Below are 21,844 nucleotides of genomic sequence, written 5' to 3' on the forward strand. Positions count from 1 at the left end.
CAACATGGTCTTCCAGCAGACAGGTCCTGGCACACCACTAGAACATTTTATTTAAGAAATGCAGCCTGGGGTAAAATGGACAGAAGAGTTACTTCCTAAATGACAGGGTTCATTAGAGTAACCAAGTTGTCTTTGCTGTTCCTCAGCACATTACTAACTTTTAATGAATAAAAGACACCTTACCTTGCAATCCACTTTTGTCTAGGAAATTGCTCAAATTAAACAATGTGTTTCTGGACGCCAGATACTGGATAAAACGCTAGATGAAAAAGAAAAAAATTGAATACTTTTACTGTGTTACCAAGGAGAAGGAATTGCAGTAGCAACACTAGAAACTTTTTATCCAGGCTACAAAATTTAGCTTTTATGCCTTAAGACTGACTTCAAATCTGGAAACTATTACAAAACCAGCTAAGCTATCAAAGTAAGCTAGCTATTTTTTATGCATAAATCTGTGAAAAAATCCAAGTAGCATTTTGTATGAAGGCCTCCTTTAGTCTGAGTTTATTTTAAGCCAGAATATGGAACTCTGAACTTCTGAAAAATTCTTTCAAATACATTCTCATTTTACATGCTCATAGTCGTTTCACTGACTTCAATTTTCTAACAACTGATTTAATATTGCTAATTAGCCAAGTCATCTTTGTTCAGCATACAATTGTAATGGTACTTAGCTTAAATAGGAAAATAGGTGATGGAAATATTAGTTTGCTTATAAACCCAGTATCAAACATAACAATTCATATAAACATTAACACTGCATCACAATTCTTCTAATTATACTTAATTACAAATTATGTTTCACAAGGTGAATGATGCTATTTTCGTCTTGTAAAGACACATTTAAGATTGTTGACACAATAGGAAAAAAACTTGTACAGAACTTCTACAAAAATAAGCCAATCATTCAGTTGCAAGAAACATTTTAACAAAAGACAAAACACCAGTGCTGATTAATGCAACATGTACTACTTCATTGCTTTCATTAGCATACATAGGTTACATAGAAAAATGACTGGAGAAGAGTAAAGGCACTCAGTACCTAGTTATAAAGGACTTAAGCCAAAGTTGGAGGCACCATCCCTGGAGGTATTTAAAAGACACAACAATGTGGCATTTCGGGATATGGGTTAGTGGTGGGCTTGCAGTGCTGGGTTAGCAGCTGCACTAGATTTTAAAGGCCCTTTGCAATCTAAATGGTGCTATAATCAGTTTGCACTCTCATTGTTCAAGTACTATTTCCAATTGTGAAAGATTTCATTTTCAGCAGCAATCTTACCCTCAATACCCTCCTGTAATATATTTGTCAAACAAAATTTGTTTGTAAATTCTATTCTCAATGGAAAGTATTTCAGACAGTGGTCCCATGAAATATTTTTAATTGCTATTAACTATTTTGGTATCAGTTTATGAGTTTATGATTCATATGACTCCAAGTGCAATGTGTACAGATCGTGTTTTGAAAAGTGTCAATTATCCCAATATAAAAGGTTAAGCTTCAAGCCAACAACAGAAGTTTGCCCTCTTGTGGCTTAGTTAGCTTCACAGAACAGATTTTCACCCAGACTAGCAATAACTTGCAAGTGAAACCAGTATATGTTTAAAAACTTAACCTCCCCCTCAAACCCACACAAGTCAGAGGAAGCAGTTCCTCTGAATGCAAACTCAGATGAAAAATTTTGGTAATTTGCTAAAACTATCTCAATTCCAAAGTTCATATAGCTTACCTTATTCTGCAGTAAAAGGAATGCTTACAAACATTTCCTAAGAAAGCCTTAGAAATATATTTTTTTGGTTTTTGTAAAGGCAAAACATTCAAGCTGCTGCTATGCTTGTCTTGGTATTCCAAACAATAAGGCCCCATAGGAATTAAAATTGTGAGACAAAACAGGTTTATTCCTTTTTGTGTAACTTGGGGTTATGTTTGTTAAACTGTTCAACTGTTAACATTTTAGTGTTATTTCACCCTGTCCTAGGGTGACCTTTAAAGCCAACTCATAGGCCCATATTTGTTTGCATTTTAAAAGATTAGGGGGTGATGGTAGAAATTAATTTAGAATGAAGTTATCTAGGAGAAAAAACCAGAGGGTTAGCTACAGCACGAAGGCAAAAACGCTTCCATTTTCAGCTTGCAGAAGCCCATGCAAGTTAGTTTTGCTTGGGTTTTTTTCTTTCATCATTAGAATATGAACATAGGAAAAAAAGTACCCTCAGCATTTGGGACATTTACTTTTTATGCTAGAATTGCACACTTTGAAGTAGAAACAATGCAAACAAACAGAAAATGAGGCCCGTGTTCATTCAGAGTAGGATCCAAAAAGGCAAACCTGAAGATTGTCTTACAAAAAGAATTACTGGAAGCATTTAGGTGACATTTACTGGAATGATGGACTGCAACTCAAAATAATACATCATTTTTGTATTACCTCATTTCCATACACCATTAGATGATGGGTTGTGATAAGAGATTTGAAGACCACTACCCAGCTACTGTTGGTAGTTCTTTCAAATAAACTATCTGCCAGTTGTGGGATGTTCACATTCATCTCATTTGTGCACTGGATTAAATCTGCAATACAAAAATTTTTGTTGTTATTATCAGTTCTGTAAAGGAAGATCAATAATGCTCCCCAAAAGAATCAGTACATTCATTTTATGTAGCAATATTTTTCATGAAAACTGAGGGGCTTTCCAGCAAAATAAATATTGAAAAGCAGCATGGTTCTGGTCTATCAGAACTTAATAATACAAAGCTCACTCTGCTCACTGCCAAGATTCAACTGCTTTTGCAGCTGCCTTAGAAGGCCCTGGAACAGAAGTACCATAATGACTTACAGTACACCTCTGACTAACAACTGTCAGCTTTCAAACACCTAAAGCATTAAATCACAAAATAATTATTACATGGTACCACTTAATTAAGTTTTACTGGAAGATTATTGCTAGAATTAACTGTAATCTCAGATTTCTGGCCTCTTAATGGATCAGTAAATACTTTCCAGCACTGGTTCAAAGTGAGTAATAAAACATTCAAATACTACTTAGTCTTGACACAATGCAATCAACACCTTCAAAAGGGCAGAAGAAATGTTGAGTGGAAAAAGGAGCCTCTAGCAACAATGCCAGAAGCTGACAGATTAATTTAGTTCAAACAAAGTTGGATCATTAACCAAAAAGATGGTTAGGAGCACAAGACCTGAGGTTGGCTAGTTAAAACAAAGCTTTCCAATCTCTGTTCAGCCTGGACTACTGTCCCACCTGTGTAAACATGGGGAGCTATACTTTCAGTAGAACCAACAGAAAATGTCTCATCATCCCGTAACTTATTTCCAAAGGCTGATGAAGGAAGGGATGACTTAAGATCATGACACTATGTTGACAAATACAACAGAAACAACTATATGATAATACAGCTTGCAAATATTTAATATGAAGCTTGATGCAACATAGTTGTGATGAAATTTTTCTACTATTAGCACTCCAAAAACCAACCAGCAATTTTCACTCAAACTGACAGCCCTGCCAAGGGCTGTAGCTCAATAAAAATCAAGACTTCAGAATGTCCTATGCCTTCTTGTCTAAGGACTACTAAGGCATACTGGAAACACCCATTTAATCTGAAGGCAAACATTTCACTTTTGAAGGCAGTTTTTATATCTTCCTATGAACAATCATCCATCTTGAAGGACTCCTGAAAGACAGGACCTTCTTTCAGCCAGAGCAGCAGGTACGCACGGCTACCACACACTTTGAACTAGTATGGTCAGAGCTGAAAAAGCTGCTATTTACATGCTTAAGTATTGAAGGAAGCAAGCAGGAAATGATTTCCACATTCATAAATGTAACGAGATGGAGAGATAAACATTCTTTTATCTACAAGTAAAATTGTGATGACTACAGGCATTCATGACCTCATTTTTAAGTCACGGTTATCTATTACTGGATGATGATTGGGAGCTGTTAAGACAATGCCAGGATATTACTCAGCAAGAGATGTGCTCTGAACTGGATCATCAAAACCAAGCCCTGCAGCTTCTTCACCTTCAGGTCTTTCCTCCTAAATAATAACCCAAACAGTTTTGTGAAAGGCTATCTGGCAGGAACATACATTAAATACAAAGGTACACACATCACTGGATGTCAAGTCATACGTTTTGGCATAAGAGGTGCAAGTGCATATTAGAAAGTGAGAATTTCTATTCTTAAATGCAACATCTGCCAGCAAATCAACAGTAATAAAAAATACAAAAGAAGAGGTGAAAATTCACTATCTAAAAACATTTTAAAAACCCCACCCCAAATAAACATCCAGTGTAGATGATATTTTGTGCTGGGAGAAATGGTTTCTGAAATGCCCCTGAACTTTGAAATCATCTGTTGCAGCGTATAAAAAAAACCAGGCTCTGTCACCCTCAGAAAATCATCCCTCAGAGGACTGATGAGTGTTTCTGTGAAAAGCATATGAATGAACCTGGGGGCGAGGAGGGGCAGAGAAGAGAGTACAAGCACATTATGAGAAACCAGTGACCAACTGGCAGAGAACACAGGCAAGAAGCAAAGTACAGAGGCAACTCCAGCCTTCAGTGGAAGTAAATTTGCAAATGCAAACACGGGAGTCACTACAATACTACAGTTACTACAAACTAAATTTAGTAAAACATGAAATTTCTCTCTCTCCAAAATACTGATTGAACAGATGCACAACAATCTGGTATGTATCAATACCTCAAAGCACCTACACCATATACATCTCAGAAAAGTTACATCTCTCTGAAATTTCTTTTCAAAGTATTTTCATAAGCAATGCTAAATAGGTAAAGAAATATTTGCAGAGTTACACCCAAATTAGAACGGCAATTTTGGTGCTAGCTATACTATAAGCAGCATAGTAGAGACAGCAGAAGAGGTATCCTTCATCCCACACTCCTGCACTACATCCCACACAACATATACAGTGTTCTTATTTATCCTATTCCCACAGACACCCTTCATTAAAGGAGAGGAACAAATATATAGTTATTTTCACATCCTACACTTAACACAACTTGTCTCACACCCACCTATAAAAATACTAGCTATGTGTTTGGAAACCTAAGGGCCCCAAAGCAACATATCTCTAGACTGCTACTTACTGGAAATGCTACGAGCAATACCACAGGCAGGTGTAAAACCAAAGGGTACAGCACTAAGGGGAACAGCTTTCATCTTAGAGCAAAAATAGAAACAAACAAAATAATCAAGAAAACAAAGGATAACCCTTGGTGAAAGAGTGATGCCTGTTTCATAGATCATCTTGTCATGGGAGTCAAGAAGAAAGATTTAATAGTTACTCCCATCAATACTAAAGATAGGAAAATCACTTTATGCACCAACCTTCTGCATTAAGGCCCTCAAAGAATACCTCAAAGCAGAAAAAGAAATACTCTCCTGGGAAATAAACCACCTAAAATCATAGAATTCTGCAATTCTAAAATCTGTTAAAACTTTCACAGTGTGAGACCCATAGCATACAGGTCTTAGATAACAAACATCATTCCTTCTTTCAAAGGCAGCAATTAGCAACAAGAATCTTAAGCTTGTAGCTGGCTGAAAGACTTATATGAGGGAAGCTTAGACAGAACAAATGCACAGTCATATCCATGGATGTGGCTGGGGACAGCCAAGAGAAAGGCTACCAGGTTGCCCAGGGTGTAAAGCATACAATGCACAAGAAGTGGTTGAAGGAAGTGGGTTTATTCCACCACCAAAACAGAAGGCTGGAGGCAGAGAGGGGGAATATAAAGACTACCTTCAATCGGGTATTTCTTGGAGGTTCACAGAAAAAGGATGAAAAGCAAAAGAAAATGGCCAGGCACCAGAGCCTGTAAACAGCCAGACCTATTAATGTTCAGCATGGTTTAAAAGCTGGAGTTCATTACAAAACCTGAGGTCCCTTCCAATCTAAAGCAATTTACAAATCTACGCAACATATAGAGAGAGAGAATATAGGCAGGCAAAAAACAGAGAAGTGACTTACAAAGTAAACTGAAGTAGGAAAGAATAGGCCAACAGGTCTAAGATCAAAAACCTTAGACTTATGTGACTGACAAAACATGTTTTGAGAACACCACTTACCTAGCTACAGTATCAAATTTCGGCAGAGGTTTCAGAGGCAAAACTAGATTTTCCAAAAAAACCACTTGTAGCTTGTTTTTAAATAGCCTTCAGATTTTATTTTTGTTGTAACAGTTAAAGCCTTCACCACCAAGTGACTTTCACATAATTCAGTTCTGTTTGAATCTCTTTCCACCAAAGCAAGGGTTTTGCAAGGAATCATAACACAGGTCTGGCCAACAGACATTTCAGCAACACTTGAGGATTTGCAATTGCTCCTGTACCAAAGTAAGCATATTGCCTAACCCTATTCAAGTTAACTACTGCAAAACATACAGTACCATACTGTACAATACTCAGGCTTACAAAAATAATATACTTGCAACTCCCAACAAGAAAGAGTTCTACAGCCTTTCAACTGTTCAGCCTTCATTACAGGAAAGAGCCAAGTGATTCACTGCCTTATGCTATTCATAGTTACCAGGTGAAAGAAGTATAAAGGTGCAAAGCAGAGTAAAAGCAGAGTAAAAGCAGAGTAAAGAGAGTAAAAACTGAAGATTCCTACCAAGAAAGAAGAAGCAATCACCTACACAAAGCAGTGACTACAAGGCTATGATGATAAAGTATGCTGTCTGCTTCACACTAGGCATGTAGATGCAGATTAGTCAACTCATGGCAAGAGATCATGAGACTTGACCCAAGACAAACATGAGGAAGTCAGGCTGGATAATAAAGTAACAAAGGCATCTGTCCCAAATTACCCCAGAGAATGCATGTGCTTTCAGAATGTGCCTGTGACCTAACTCTTTGTGCAGCACCTCGTTCTGCACCAGGCAGCCTGCTATGACAAAATTATAAAAAACTGGTTTCCTTCCACACAAAAAAAAAACCACCACAAGGTATCCTGAATGAGTCTTTATGATTTCTTTTCCCAGAATCTTACTCATATGAATTCACAGTAAGATTATAAAGAAACAGGTTGAGAACAGCTTTTGTTAATGGTTTTAGTTTCAGATACAGTTTCAGTTTACTGTGTCATTTGTGGTAACTTGACAAGCAGACTGAACATAAGCCAGATTTACATACTCCATGAACATGAAGTACCTGATTATTTCCAATGGTTTACCTGTATCTCTCGTTTTGAACAATATTTTTATTTGTAAAGTATCAGTCTGAAAACATGTACAAGAGTAAGATCTCCCAGGCCAGAAAGTGGGTGCCACACCCCTGTTACTTCAAAATAGATCAAGCAACTGTGACAGATATCCATCTTGTTAGCTATTGCTTTTTCATTTTTTACACCACAGACACTACCTAGAATAAGCAAGTAATTGGTTATATCCTGCAAGTTATTGATAGTTGTGCCATTTTAAAAAATATATATAATGGGAGAGACAGTATCCTTTAAACAGCTAAAATATTTCCAAAGACAGGTGAGAAAGCAGCAACGTGACCATTTCCCACGCAATGATACACCGTGTAGCAGCAGTTAACACTGACAACTTCAGGAATTTGGTGACAAATTTCAAAGATCAGAAGTCAGCAAGTTCACATCAAGTTGGTTAATGATATGAAAATGAAAAATGATTGGTTTTATGCCATTGAGAAATCAGCCACTAGACAAAAATTCCTTCCTTTGATTTTTTTGTTGGGAATACAGTTATAGCAAGCTTTTACTATTTCTAAACAAATTTTATAGGTCTAAGATCCACATTCCCCAACTTACCCCTAAAGAGCTCATGATCTACAGGCCATGTAGATTATAAATAATATGGGTTATTGAGAAGGGGGGGGGGGGGGGGTGTGGAATTAAAGAAATAAGCATGTTCCAATTACAGTAATGTAACATTTGTCAGCAGATATTAAATGAAGGAGAAACTGAATTTAGCAGCAACAAAGTTTTTCACGGTCCATTTTTATTTTGTTATTTACTGAACAAGAAGTCTCTTTTTAACCAGAGTGGTTTGCATGAAATGTAACATAAAATAGTATAAATAACTAACATCTGTATATTAGATATTCTTCCCAGTTCTTATTTTGTTTTCTTCAAATTTCTATAGCAGGTCATCTTCCTTCACTGAATAATTGGCAAGTCAAGGTAGTCGCTTATTTTCAAAACTTCAATAAAATGTATCAAGTAGAGTTTTTCAAATGGCCACAGATGATAACAGATCTTCTGGATTATGGAGGTTATTTTTTCCATTCACCTTGACATAATGACTGTGAAGAGTGTGCTCTAATTTTACACAGTTACAAAATTAAAAAAATTTAAATGACTTCACAAATACATAGCAGTTTTATTCTAGCAAAGTGCTTTGAAAACGTTTCTAGAACATATATATAGACAGTGTTCTCTAATATTTAAATACTTGGAGAACATAACTGTACCATGAAAGGACACTTATAAAAACTTCAAGAAATCGGAAATACAAAAATAAGAACATAAGAAAAAGATTTTCTGCAAAATCTATAATTAAAATCTACTTCTACAGATTAACAGTTCTGATAACTACAAACCCTGACACATTCAGACCTGATTCTACACATTCCAACTGACATTTTAAAAGTAGATAACTTAATGTAAGTATATGGTAACTTTCTAAATAATTTCCCACTTCTTCCACAGGTGATGTCCTTATTTAAATATGGGAAATAGGATTAGAATGTTCCTGGAAGCAAATAAGTACTTTCATTAGAGAACCAAGCAATTTGTCTAAAAATAATACTCAGAATAATTCTGAACATTAATGCAAATAGGCAAAATTGTAATTTTGAAACAATGCATTTGTAACAAAAAATTAAGCTTGTGCAAAAAGAAGTTTACCCCAAATAACATACTGGAGTGATCAAACAAAACACAGTGATGGTAAATTTCATTCTGAGCCACACACTAAAGGAAATTTAATCTGCTGTATTTAATCTGAAGAATATTATATAACAAGCATGTATTTGAAAACTGAATGAATATTTCAGTATTTTCCTAATTAACAGAAAATACCTATATTTGCAGTTTAAAATAAAATGTGCCATAAACACTATCTGTTCTAAATTTAGGTTTATCTTCTGAATAAACCCATTTGTACCAAACCACTTTACTAGAAGTAGTTTACTACATCAGACTGCCCCATGGCTTCACCAAAGTCCCCTTGAGAAAGTGGACAAGGAAATCTGGACCACACATTTTTAAATTAAGAACAAAAATTCCCACTGAGAATTCTTTCTCTGTATATAAACAGCATCTTAAGAGCTATATGCACTGACTCAGGGAACAATTTATGGAAGAGTTAAAGAAATCTGAGAAGTCTCATTCTATTCTGAGCTTTCCACGTTTAAAAAGAACTATGATTTAATCTAATTTATATTAGATAAGCACGACAAAAAAGGCAGAAAGAAGATTTATCATAATGTTGATTAACTTGCTCTATAGCCACACGTTTATATTTTCATTTCATCAAGCTACATCTTGCCTTTTTCTTCCAACTCAAATGAGACTATCATGTTCTCTCTCCAACTTAAAACCACTGTTTCTAATTGGAATTCTTAGAAATTACTTTAAATCTCTATCAGTAACCCTGTGAACTCAGCATTACTGCCTCAGGTATCTTTTAACTCTGCATTTTTCTCATATGGAAACACTTCAAGCAACTTAGTACTTCTGTTTGAGAAGTAAAAAAACTAATTAATATACTTTCTGCAAAAAACAGAGCAAAAATTTGTTTAGTTGAATAACTGGTTTCAATGAAGAATTCTCAGAAAAACATTAGTAATGTCTACCAAAACTCCTCAACAAACAAAGCATTGGTAAATGAAACAGCAAAAAGTTAAAAATAAGGGAAGAACAATTAAAACCATTAAGTACACAATTTTCCTTTTTCTTTTCTTTATCTCAATTCCTAATACTGAAAGGTGCCACATAAACACTTCAATAAATATTCATAATGATTATTCAAACTTCGCCAGTTACAAATATTGTGGAAAAGACAAGTGTGGCTAGGTTACCTTCGGAGAATTGATTTCTCAAGACAGACTTGAACATTGCTTTCATCTAAACTTGCCAAATACCCCCATCACATTTTAAAGACTAACATAAAAATACTGCTAAATATTACCTCAACAGCTCTAGCCACAGATTGTAAATATAACATTCTTATTTCAGATACATTCGAGCTGAACACAAACCATAGCTTAACTCACCTAGATCTTCATCCAAGTTTAACACATGGCAGAAGTTCATTATTTTAGACCAACACAAATGCATAAGATATATAACTCACATGATATGTTTTCATGATAACTCATGACAAATCTGGGGGGGTCCCATTCCTGTCTCTACCTGCAAACATTGACACACTTCCACTGCTTATGTCATGTCAGCCATAGTGTGCTTCTCCGAACTATACTAAGCACACAAAACCCCCTGACCGCAGTGGTGCTGGATGGTATAATGGGGATGACACATGAGGCGACACAACACAGCACAGTTTTTTCATTATCCTACCAGATAAAAAACGGCTCACAAAATACCAAAACAGGTGAAAGCCACAACAAGAAAAGGAGATGATGACACGCAAAGGTAAGAAGAAAGAGGAAAAAGGGAAGTGGACAAGTCCTTCCACTTTTGGCATCAGTGAGTGACTGCTACTCAACCACCCCACTACAGTCATCCTCTGTTTTTCCAAGATGTCTGCCTTGGCCTTCAGTGCTTACTGTACATCTCTACTGTTCCAAGTTTTCTTACATTAATATTCCAAAGTCTGATGTTCTGGTGCAGATTGAAAAAGAAATTCCCCTTGTGCTTCTCACTGAAGACTGAGTATCCATACTCCCCATAAAAAACTCCAACAAAATGAAAAAACTATTTTCTTTGTTAATAAAATAAATAAGTTTCTTTCAATGTTTCCTAACTTTTCAGTCTTCTTAATTCATCTGACCACCTTGATTTTCTACAGTTTCACTGATTTATACATATAAATACACACACACATATGTATGTGTGTTTAATATATCTATGTGTGTTATATATATGAATGTATATATATATATAGTCAAATATAGTGTTCTAGCTGGCTAATGGAAATTACTTCCTTCTACAGACATCTTTCCTGCATTCTCACGTTGGTGGTTTATAATGAAAATTAAGTGAGCCAAACCTTCTTGCACAGTTCCTGCATGTTCAGATAATCCTTGTAGACTAAAGTGTTACACCTTCCTTACACATTAGACCTCTGCAAGCATTCATAGAGCACTACACCAATTTATCAGTGTAACTTCATCTTCTAATCTTGGCCTGAAGAGCATCTGCACACAATCCCAGGACAATGCAATTCTCTGTTGATACAGAATGTGTACCAACATATAGTTACTAACAAAAAACATCATTAGAACTAGATATGAACATATTCTCCACTTTTAAGTATTCTCTAGTTGTGGGCAAAGTGATGTAAGCAGTCTGTATTAAAGCAGCACTCTCTGGGTCCACTAAGTTTGAAAATCAAAGAAAAAACACACTAAAACCCATGGCTGTTACCTGTACCTATCTGTTGTTATAACAGGAGAGAACTATCTTTGTTAAAATCTTAAAATACTAATCAATACAAAAGCATCTAAAATATATTAGTTACCTTTCTAAGGATTAATTTCCCAGCTGCCACCCACTCTTAAGACTAAATTCTTCCTCAAAACAGATCAACAATTGTTTCAGCTCCCTAATACTAAGAAATATGCAAGACATACCAAAAGAACTGAAAACTTTTGCCCTACGTTTACTTCCTACATACCCTTTAAAAGCATTTTATCATGAAATCTAGTTCAAAATAATTATAAGCTCCCACACATACACTAGCACATTATTCGCACTGAAAAGTATTTGTAAACGTAGAGCCTTGATCCTATCTTTACAAACATGCTTAATAATAAGCCTGTAAATCATCTTCTAAAGATGATTCTTGATAAAAAGATGAAAAATGTCTGTATCTATCAGCCAACTAACATGACAATTCTTGCATAAGCTGTAAATTCAATTTGAATATTTAACCCACTGGCCTAATTAAACCAGGGAAAAATCAATATTCTTTTTCACTAATCACATGCTAATTTCAAAGCATTCATTAATAAAATTATAAATAGTTCTTTGTTCAAGTCCAGAGTGCATGGCTGCAAACACTTGAGGATGCACCTCATTTCAGGTTCTGATAAGCAAGAAAGCAGGTATGTACCCTAAGGGTTCTATATGAGCACTGCTGTTTAAGAATACATCAGGACAAGTGGTTGGGCAGGCTTGGATTTTGAATGACAGCCATTGGTTTGATATTGAATTCAATATTTACTAAGTCAGCGTCTAATATTAAATTAGTATATTAAATATGAGAATAATTTATAATAATACTTAAGCATCCAATATAATATTTATAGTGTGAATGGTCACACATAGTGGGTGAATGGAAGCACGATGAACTACATGAAATGGAACACTTTAACTTTGATGAAGACTAATTACTTTGAAAATTGCATAGCTTTAACACTGCTTTTATATCCTACTAAAAACATGAAGGTATTTCAAGCAGCCTGCATATATGTGAGTTTATCCTATCATTTCACCTTAAGATGCATAGAGAAGGCACATAACATGGTTTATAGATAGCTGAGAGATCAGTATGTGATGCCAGAGATACTAACCCTCAGGCCTCTTCATCACCACGTACACACTGAATGCTACCACACTGTTCTCTGCCCCTGACAGAGAACAGTGCCCAAGCCATCGGCCTTTGCATACAGTGAATTTTTGGTTATAGTATGTACTTACAGCCCTCTCTTTCTGCTCCAAAGAACCTGTAAATGTTCTATAGCTATTGCACCTCCATACAATAAAAAACAAGTTGTGCTAACAGACGTTTTTAAAACAAGGCCTGTGAAATATGTGTACAAGCTGCTGTTGTACTGCCAATAGCACATAACCAATCCTTGCATATTGCAGAAACCTCCTGGATACAGGCATAGTACCAACAAATGCCTTACCTGGCAGCTTGCTAGCGGTGGTACAGTGACATTATCATGGCCCAGCCTACTGGAACAGGGATACCATTTTGTTAATAGCAGAAACCACTGAACAAAAAATCCTCAATGAGCACAATTCTACAGTAGTTCTGCAGCAAGACAACTTCTATCTCTTCAAGAAGGTAAGCCTTTAACGTAACTAGGGTTTGCTTCAGTATCTAACCCTCCTCAATACCGCAAGGAACTCCTAATCTCAACTTTAGCTCACCTGGTTATGTGGCATTCTGACGATATCCGTTAAAAAATATACCCAAAGACTGTCAAAGTACCTATCACAGAACCATAGAATGGTTTACGTTGGAAAGGACCTTAAAGGTCATCTAGTTCCAACACACCCACCACAGCAAGAATGTCACTCATGATCAGGCTGCTGAAAGCTCCATCGAATCTGGCCTTGAACACTTGAAGAAATGGGGCATCTAGAACTTCTCTGGACAATGTGCTCCAGTGATCCACCAGCCTCTGAGTAAAGAATTTCTCCTTCTGTCAGTTTAAAGCCATTTCCCCTTGTCCTGTCATTATCGACACATATGAAAAGTCCCCCTCCCTCCTTCTTACAAGCCCCCTCCAGCTACTGGAAGGCTGCAGAAAGGTCTCCCCAAAGCCTTCTTGTATCCATACTGAACAGCTCCAGATCTCTCAGCCCATGCCAACTTCCATCACCTGTGACTTCCTTAGTCCTGCATTACCGAGGAGCAAACAGAAAAAGCCAGACTTCGCGCACAGCATGAAGTAAACACTTCTAGCACACTTTCTGAATCTAAATATATGTATCTTCTAAATATAGAATATCCACACAAGTGCAATTTAGGTGTTTTTTAGATGTTTACCTTCCACATTCCTTTATTCTAAAAGATGCAGGGGAAAGCAATTTTGTAGTACTGATGTATCACCACAGTAGAGCACAGTGAAACTGAAACCAGTGAGCGCTAACATCAACCTGACCTTTTGCCACCACATCCCACTGAATGGATCTTCAAGCCAAAGAAATCCAAAGACCTTTGTTACTTTGTAATTAATCACACAGATGTAATTCACATTCTTTTCTCTTTGATCAGCAGTGCACCATCTTTAATTGGTTTAATAGACAAAACCAAAGACAAGAGAAAACCAAAGCCATCTGACCTGAGGTTTTCCTACTTCAATACTTGCCTTATTTCAGTAGCTCAAAGGTCTTACTCTTGCAAAGTTGTTTGGAATATGTGTCAGCCTCTCCTATTTTAAACCAAGATTTTGGAAATTAGATTTCCTTCTGGACAAAATCTAACTCTGGGCATGAATAGCACATTTTTTTCCTGAATACCTTTGGGAGCTGTCAGGAAGCATGTATTTAAGTTAAAGGAGTTATGCCTCTGTACTTGCCTTCCTCCATCAGTGCTGAAATTGCCAGTGAAGATGTGTGCATTTAATGCATGGCAGGACATCTCTTGGCAGATATCACCCTCCAGAGCTTCTGGTTAACTAGTGGAAAAAACTGGGCTGCCTGGTTAACGACTGGAAAAAACCAAACCAAAACCTAAACTTGTGTGGAAATAGGTTTTCTTTTGTCAAGAGTCCGTGCTAATATGTCGTACAAAACAATTGTACTGTCAAGGGAGTCTAAAGGTGTGTCAGCATCTACTACAGGTTCTTTTGCCCCTGTAGTATACTGGTTAAAAAACAATATTTTATTGCCTCTCATGTACTTACACAGATTTTCAAAATTAGCCTGATAAAGAGAAAAAAAAAAAACTGGGAAATTTTTGCATTCAAGACAAAAAAGGTTTAAGCCATATTCTAAAGTGGTTTGATTATTACATCATGTTCTTCAACATCACAGAGATGCAAAAATTACTCATTTGGATTTGTTTTAATATAGTAGGCATCAAAAGCCCAATATATAAAATTACTGCAAATGGTGCTTTTCTAGCATAAAATAAATAGAAGTAATCCAAATTACTTAGATTTTTAAAATTAGTACTATTTATCACAAAAAAATGCAAATTATTTTCCTTATAAATAGCACAATGCCCAGCTACTGGAGAAAACCTCCTCAGATGATAGCTTTAAAACAGATTTTTACTATGAATAAACTTCACACACATCATAGCACAATCCAACTATGCAGTATTTCCTATTTTGTATGGATAATGCACATATCTTACTTTTCTGCGGGTTTCTCAGGAAATACATAGAGCAATGTCCTGTCAGATAATCACTTACTCTTTTAGCTGACTAAACAGAGCTTAACAGGTCTCAATGCAGCTCTGATTTAAAGGCTTATAAGCAATGACCTAAGCATCCCAACAAAAGTGGAAAAACCTGAAAAGAGGGGAAAATAAGGCAAAGACATTGAATCATGGGGCTAATAAGTGACAAACAAAACACAGATTTCATGAAGGAGGTTTGCTGAGGAATACTTTTTTCTTGAAGTTTCTATAGAAGAAGCTGGTCAAACTCAAAATAGTAACCCTCAAGATTATAAACACTTGCCCAAAGTGCACTTTTTTTGCACTTGCTGCAAAAATGTCCTTACCAAATTTCAGTTAACAGACCAAGGAGGAAAGCAGTTTAGACTATTTGCCTATTATATCATATAATGAATTTTCTTGAAGAAAAAACTAAAACTCCTGACAAAGTATTGGAATTATTTGAATGATCAAAGCAGCAAATTCTCAAACTTCAAATATTTATTATTCAGTGAAAATCAAACATCATCCTTCTCCTACAAAGTGACTGGCAGAAAATCACACAGGCCAGCACAGGTTTACACAGTTGGATACTTGAGCTGGTATCTCAGAGATCAAATAGGCCAAATATTGTACTCCCTGGTGTTATATGAAAATATTTTGCACAATGTGGCTGAGTTTTCTCTTTCTCTATACTAAAAAAAAAAAAAAACAAACTCTGCACATCAGGCATTTTTATATGACTTCTGTCTAATTCCTGAGTGAGACTAATCTTAATTTTTCCCATTAGGACTAGGAGAAAGAAGCATAACAAAACCCAAGAAACTACTTCTTCCATGTTAATGTATTTGGTGATGTGCAAAATTTTGTCATTTTGGTTAAAAAAGTGTCACTACCTTAAAAATAAACATTTTTTAAGCAACAAGGAAAGTTCATAATACATGGATTTAGAGCACTTCTGCAGTCACTTTAACACAAGCTCCATCAATTCCACACAATCTACTTCACATTTTGCACTTAAAAGTAGGTGAACTCATTAAAGGAGATCTGGCAGCCACTTTCATACCTTTTCTTTTGACCAAATCCAGATCAGATTTTGACATAAACGGTTAGAAACTGGATGAAGAAGAGCACAAGAACTAAAAAAAAAAAAAAAAAAAAAAAAAAAAAAAAAAAAAAAAAAAAAAAAAAAAATCACAAAACCAAAACCAACCCAATAGAACCTCTCTACTCTACCTATAAAAACAGAGGTATCACCACAAAATTGTTTCAACTCATCTACTGTGACTGTGAAGCTCTTCTATGAAGGGTGGCAGTCAAGCAAAAGTACAGCTAAATTCTTCCATTCTATTAATAGAAATGTTGGAAATGCCTGCCTAATTTAGCTTTTACTTCCTTTTTCAATTTAGACTAACATCTCCCACAAGATATTTGGAGCTCTCTGACCAAACAAGACTCACCCTGGCTCGTCCCAAGCACATCTTCAACACACATTTGAATAGCACTCTTTTACAAGGGCACAACAAAGCCATCCCTTACAGAGCATGTCCAAGCTGCTCAGAGTAAAAATTTTAGAACATACTGTGATAAGATGTTAGGATGGTGCAGGAACAAACTTCATTTAACATGCAGAGTAAAAAGGAAGCCAAGGTTTCCCAGGACCATCCACTAAGCTTTACCAATTCTCAGTAGATAAAGCAGACGATATTACCAAGGCAAACATATCCTCTTTACAACAACACTGTTCTGTCTGAGTTTTCATAAATCCAAATCAGTTCTTTCCCTCATGCCTCACTGTTAGAGACTGTTCCTGACCCCTTCATTAGTGACCATGCAGCCATCAAGTTTCATAAAGCTTCAGAGCCAATACAGAGTTTCAAACTTTTAGTCTGAAACTGGATGGGTAAGGGAAATTGTACGCAGAAAGAGCTCCTCAGAATCTACAGCTTTCAGCTGGGAATTTCTCTGTTTACCATGAACAAAGACATGTCCCTATCACAAACAGCCTCTAAGATAAACTAAAGCCAAGAGAAGTAGCAAATAACATCTGTCTTTTGGGTTTCAGTAAAAGGAAAGAAACCTTCAGCCAGATCCTATCCTTAAAATTAAACTGTTTCCTAAGAAAAGCTCAAAAAAGAAAATAATTAGTTATTCCATTTACTTCAAAGTAAGGTTGTTCATTGGTTAAAACCTTAGAGAGCTAAAACAAATACAGAACTCTGGTGGTTAAGACATCTTGTGTCAGCCCTAGTATATACCAAGAGACTGACCACATTCCTGTCCACAAAGACTCCTCATTAAGTTTAAAATAAGGACAAAAGCATCTCCTCCAACTCACTGTATTTTACTTACAGATCATTAAATATGAAGAAAGTCTCCTCATAAACTATGTGTAAACAAAAAGCAAAAAACCACAGCAAATCACGAGAGAAAATCAGACCCTAGAAATGCATGAGCTTCAAACACATAATAATGAAATCACAAGCATATTAAATTCAAATTCATAACAATGAAATTCCAAATTTCAGAAGTTATACTAACTGTTCTGCTCCCTAGTATTTGAGAACTAACAAAAACTTCTTTGGATTTCTATCCGCTTACACATCAAATTCAGCACTGAAGCAAGCTTCATATATTCCAGACTTTTAATGCAAAGGAACCTGCTTGGAAATTGACTTAATTTATGTTACATTTGATAGGCTTAAATGATGCTACATAGTGGCAAGGCATTTCAACTGAACAGATCAGGAAAAAAGCTTGAGCTAGCTCCTTATTAACTATCAAGAACCTAAAAATCCAAGTCTGTATCCAGACAACCACTTTTTTCCTCAAAGCTCAACAAATAGTGTACTAGTCCCTGTGTATCAAACAGCTTACAGCTAGGAGTTGTGCATCCTGAGCTTTTCCATTCATCTGCTAATCAAATGTGACAACTTACTAAGCATGAAATACCCTTATTAGAAATAACTACAGTCCACAAATGCAGAGGTGTTCATATTTGGGTTCATTTTTTTCTTTTAAAATCCACTTCTCATGTATTTTTGATACTCTAAATCTTATCCTGCAATGCTGCACTGTAACACTCCCGACTGAAATGCAAACACTCCAGGGAGAAATAATCTCTAATGAATTTAAGACATTAGGTTATTAATATATAACAGAAAAACTGATTTAAAGGATAATAAATCCAAATTCAGTCATTTTAATAAAATCCAGCTGATCCAATCATGGCTATATCAATGAAAGCTAAGAGACATGGACATTCAGAGAATTAATTCAAAACTGAAATCTACCTAAGGATTCCAGTATATTTCTAAACAGTAAAGAAATTTCACTTCTCAAGAGAATAAAAGAACACAAGGATGTTTTTCAAAAATACATTTTTCTTTTTTATCTGCAACTAGGATTTGAACTAGTCATGGTTCACGATGAATAAAAAGTAATTGCAAGTAAAATACCTGAAGTTTGGGCCTAAAACTTACAAATTTACTTAACAGCTTACATAAATATTAAATTCAAGTGCCCCTTGTGAGACAGAAGAATGAAGGCGTTTTATGAGTAAGCAAGACTCGATGAAACCAGATTTACATCAACCCAGAAATGAAGAATTGCTTTGGGAACTACAACTGCATGAGGCTGCAATACATAATCAAGTAAATACTCCTAACAAACTGATTTTTAAATGAAAGTTATTTTTAATCTCTCCATAACAGCATACATGACAAATTATGAACACCAATGGCTTCTGACAAATCAAAAAGGGGACAGAATTAAACATGATCAAATAACACCCCAATTCCCCTGTGTGGAGACTTAACCATCACAACAGTACAAACAAGGTTTTACACTTCACATAAAAAATAAGGTCAGATCTAGAATACACAGTCGCTGATCAGAAAAATTCATAATGTTTGAAGTAGGCTGCAATGATGGCTGAAACTACTATGATAATACTGGGCAGAGAGAGAAGGAAAGGGGATAAAGCAAATTCAAGTGTGACCCCATTTCCAATTAAATATTGACCCACTGGTGAGCAAGAGTGGAGGTACCAGTCAAATAAAGCAAGTGCAACTGCAGGCAAATGTAGGTGAAATGGTGATATAACTTCTGAACATATGGGAAGAAGTGGGGAAGAGAGGGACATGCTACATAACAAAACTAAACCCAAGAACAAAAAGCGCACACTTGAACTGCAAAAGAGAGGTACAGAAACACTGCAGGTCACTTTACAGATCAGCATCCACCCCAGAAAAGCCCAAATACTAACAACCGCAAAGCAAGTTACAAGCAGCGCTTAAGAACACCAAGGAACACGAAGACACCGATGTCTACCTTTGGACAGCCAAGACATTCAACCTTCTGATCTGGCAGAGTAACAAATCTCAAACAACCAGCGCTCTGACTGGATTTACTGCCAGGTGAAGGCAAACTTTTTTTTTAATTAAAAATAAGTATTTAAAACATGCTTAACTCTGCCTATAGCTTTGTAGCCTAAGTTTAAATTAAACTTTTCCTGTTACACACTTTGAGTCAGAAATCTAGCTGACTATGGCAACTTTAGAAACTTATGCTGTGCAGACGAATACAAGTGGGTTTGGTTTAGTTTTGTTGGAACAAAAGTAATTAAGGAACCCCATTATCACCTTTTTGTAAATGGATAAAAGAATGTACTTTTCTACAAGTTGTTAACATGGACAATTTGTTTATATACTAATTATTTAACTAGGACACAGTGTTACTAAGGATTCACAATTTATGCTTTAAATTTTATTAACTATTCAAAAAATCAAGAAAGGTTACAATACAGGCACTTGGTTGATGTCATAACACACAGCCAGCAACTGGAATAGCTGAGCTACTGCAAGCACCATATTTAGAGTAAATATGTGAAATGCCAGAGCAGTTTCAACCCATGCAAACTTCTCACTTCCCACATCAGCAAAAGAATCACTCCTGCTAGAATGGCACCGCTGCTGGAGCATATGAATGTTGTGACTGAAGGCCTGCTTGCTTAGGAGGAAGCAATAAAGGACAGTAAGTAAAGATTTCAAAAGTGTCTTTTCAGGAGAAAAGGCAAAAAGGAGTTGATTAGGACAACTCAGTAAATTAACATCAGTATCAATGAAAGTACATAAGAAAGCTCAGAATGAGTATAATCCCCACTTTTGGAGGTTTTTTAATTTTAATTTAGACTACTTATGTCATGACCTGCATAAAAGTCACAAGATTTCCCTTTATGCCACCACTGTTCACTCCAGTAAATTCTCTTTATGCTTCCTTCTGTCAATTAACATGCCCAAGTCAAATTTTGATGTAGATTTTGTTCATTTTCACCCTCTCTTCTGAGGTAAAACTTACAAAAGCCTAATTTACCCTTGTATAATATTGCAAATGATCCAGATAAGCATTACTTTAATAAAGCTCCTTTAGCAAAATAGCACAGGAGATTTTTAGTCACAATCAGAAAATCCAGCGTATTTGCTAAATCTGTATGAAATGCTTAACTTCATTAAGTTATTCTCACGAAGTTAAATACAGCTTAGATCCCTAATTTCTAAAATCCCAATACCCGATTTGTGACATATTACTCATAACTTGGATTTACCGTTAGTAGATTTGAGACCACCACACCTTAGCACTGAATTTACTAACATTATTTTTAAGTTTAGAAAGTAAAAGTCAATTGATAAAGCTCTGATATAAACTATGGGTAAAATACAAAGTGGAACAATATTTCTCCTTCAAGTTTTGAAGGATACAATTACTTTGAATTTACTAAAAGTTCATAATCTGCCCACTCATGACCATACTTCACAATGGAGGAAATGGCCAGAAAAGCAAGGAAAACACCAAGCCAAATTAACTTTATAGCAACACAAGCTTCTTTCCACTCTATTGCATTCTTTTTTGTTAGTTACTTGTTGGTAGTTTTAATCAGCTGCAGATACAATCAGTAATAAAATCTCTCTCATACCCAAGTCTTTGCAAGATAACATTCAGCTCCAAATTGCAACTACTCCCAGAGTTAAGACTTCAACCCGCAGGAAATCTAAATGGTTAAATTCACATACTCATGAATTAAAAGCAAAGTTTGCAGCAGAGGAGTTTGCTAAAATGCTCAAAAGGACACATACTTGAGATTATCGCTTTAAACATGCATTGCAAACTACTTGAAAATATTAAGTAACTGCCCCAGTAGAGGGCTTCAAGAATTTATACACAAGTCATTTACAATTCTTACATGATTTCTACTATCATGGTTGAGAAACAGCTACTTCAGTTTACAGCAGTAAAGCTACTATGTGTTATTTTTAAAGCATTAATTGATGAGTGAGATGTTTGGAGTGGAAATGTTTTAACAGTAGTGAGAAATTTCAATTTAAGAAAGCTGTTGAATAAATTAAGCTTTCAAATACAAAAGGTGTCTCGACTTCAGAAATAATGTTGCATTTTCCAGAGGGAGTGAGAAACTAGTAATGTTTTCTAAGTGAACTTCCCAGAATTCTATCATCATCAACAAATCATGTACT

General features: G+C 35.8%; 1 protein-coding gene across 4 annotated transcripts in view; it reads right to left on the reverse strand.

Moving 5' to 3' along the window:
- The window catches only part of PICALM (phosphatidylinositol binding clathrin assembly protein), a 65,056-nt gene that overhangs the window by 37,998 nt on the left and 5,214 nt on the right, over positions 1 to 21,844 (reverse strand). For all 4 annotated transcript variants that reach the window (XM_084225993.1, XM_084225994.1, XM_084225992.1 and 1 more), the window contains exons 2-3: positions 2,427 to 2,569; positions 184 to 259 (exon numbers count right to left, since the gene is read on the reverse strand). In XM_084225993.1, the coding sequence (XP_084082119.1) occupies positions 184 to 259; positions 2,427 to 2,569 (219 nt within the window). The remainder of the gene's footprint in view (positions 1 to 183; positions 260 to 2,426; positions 2,570 to 21,844) is intronic.

This window comes from Fringilla coelebs (genome assembly GCF_963513975.1).
Source record: "Fringilla coelebs genome assembly, chromosome: 2".
Classification (NCBI taxonomy): Eukaryota; Metazoa; Chordata; class Aves; order Passeriformes; family Fringillidae; genus Fringilla; species Fringilla coelebs.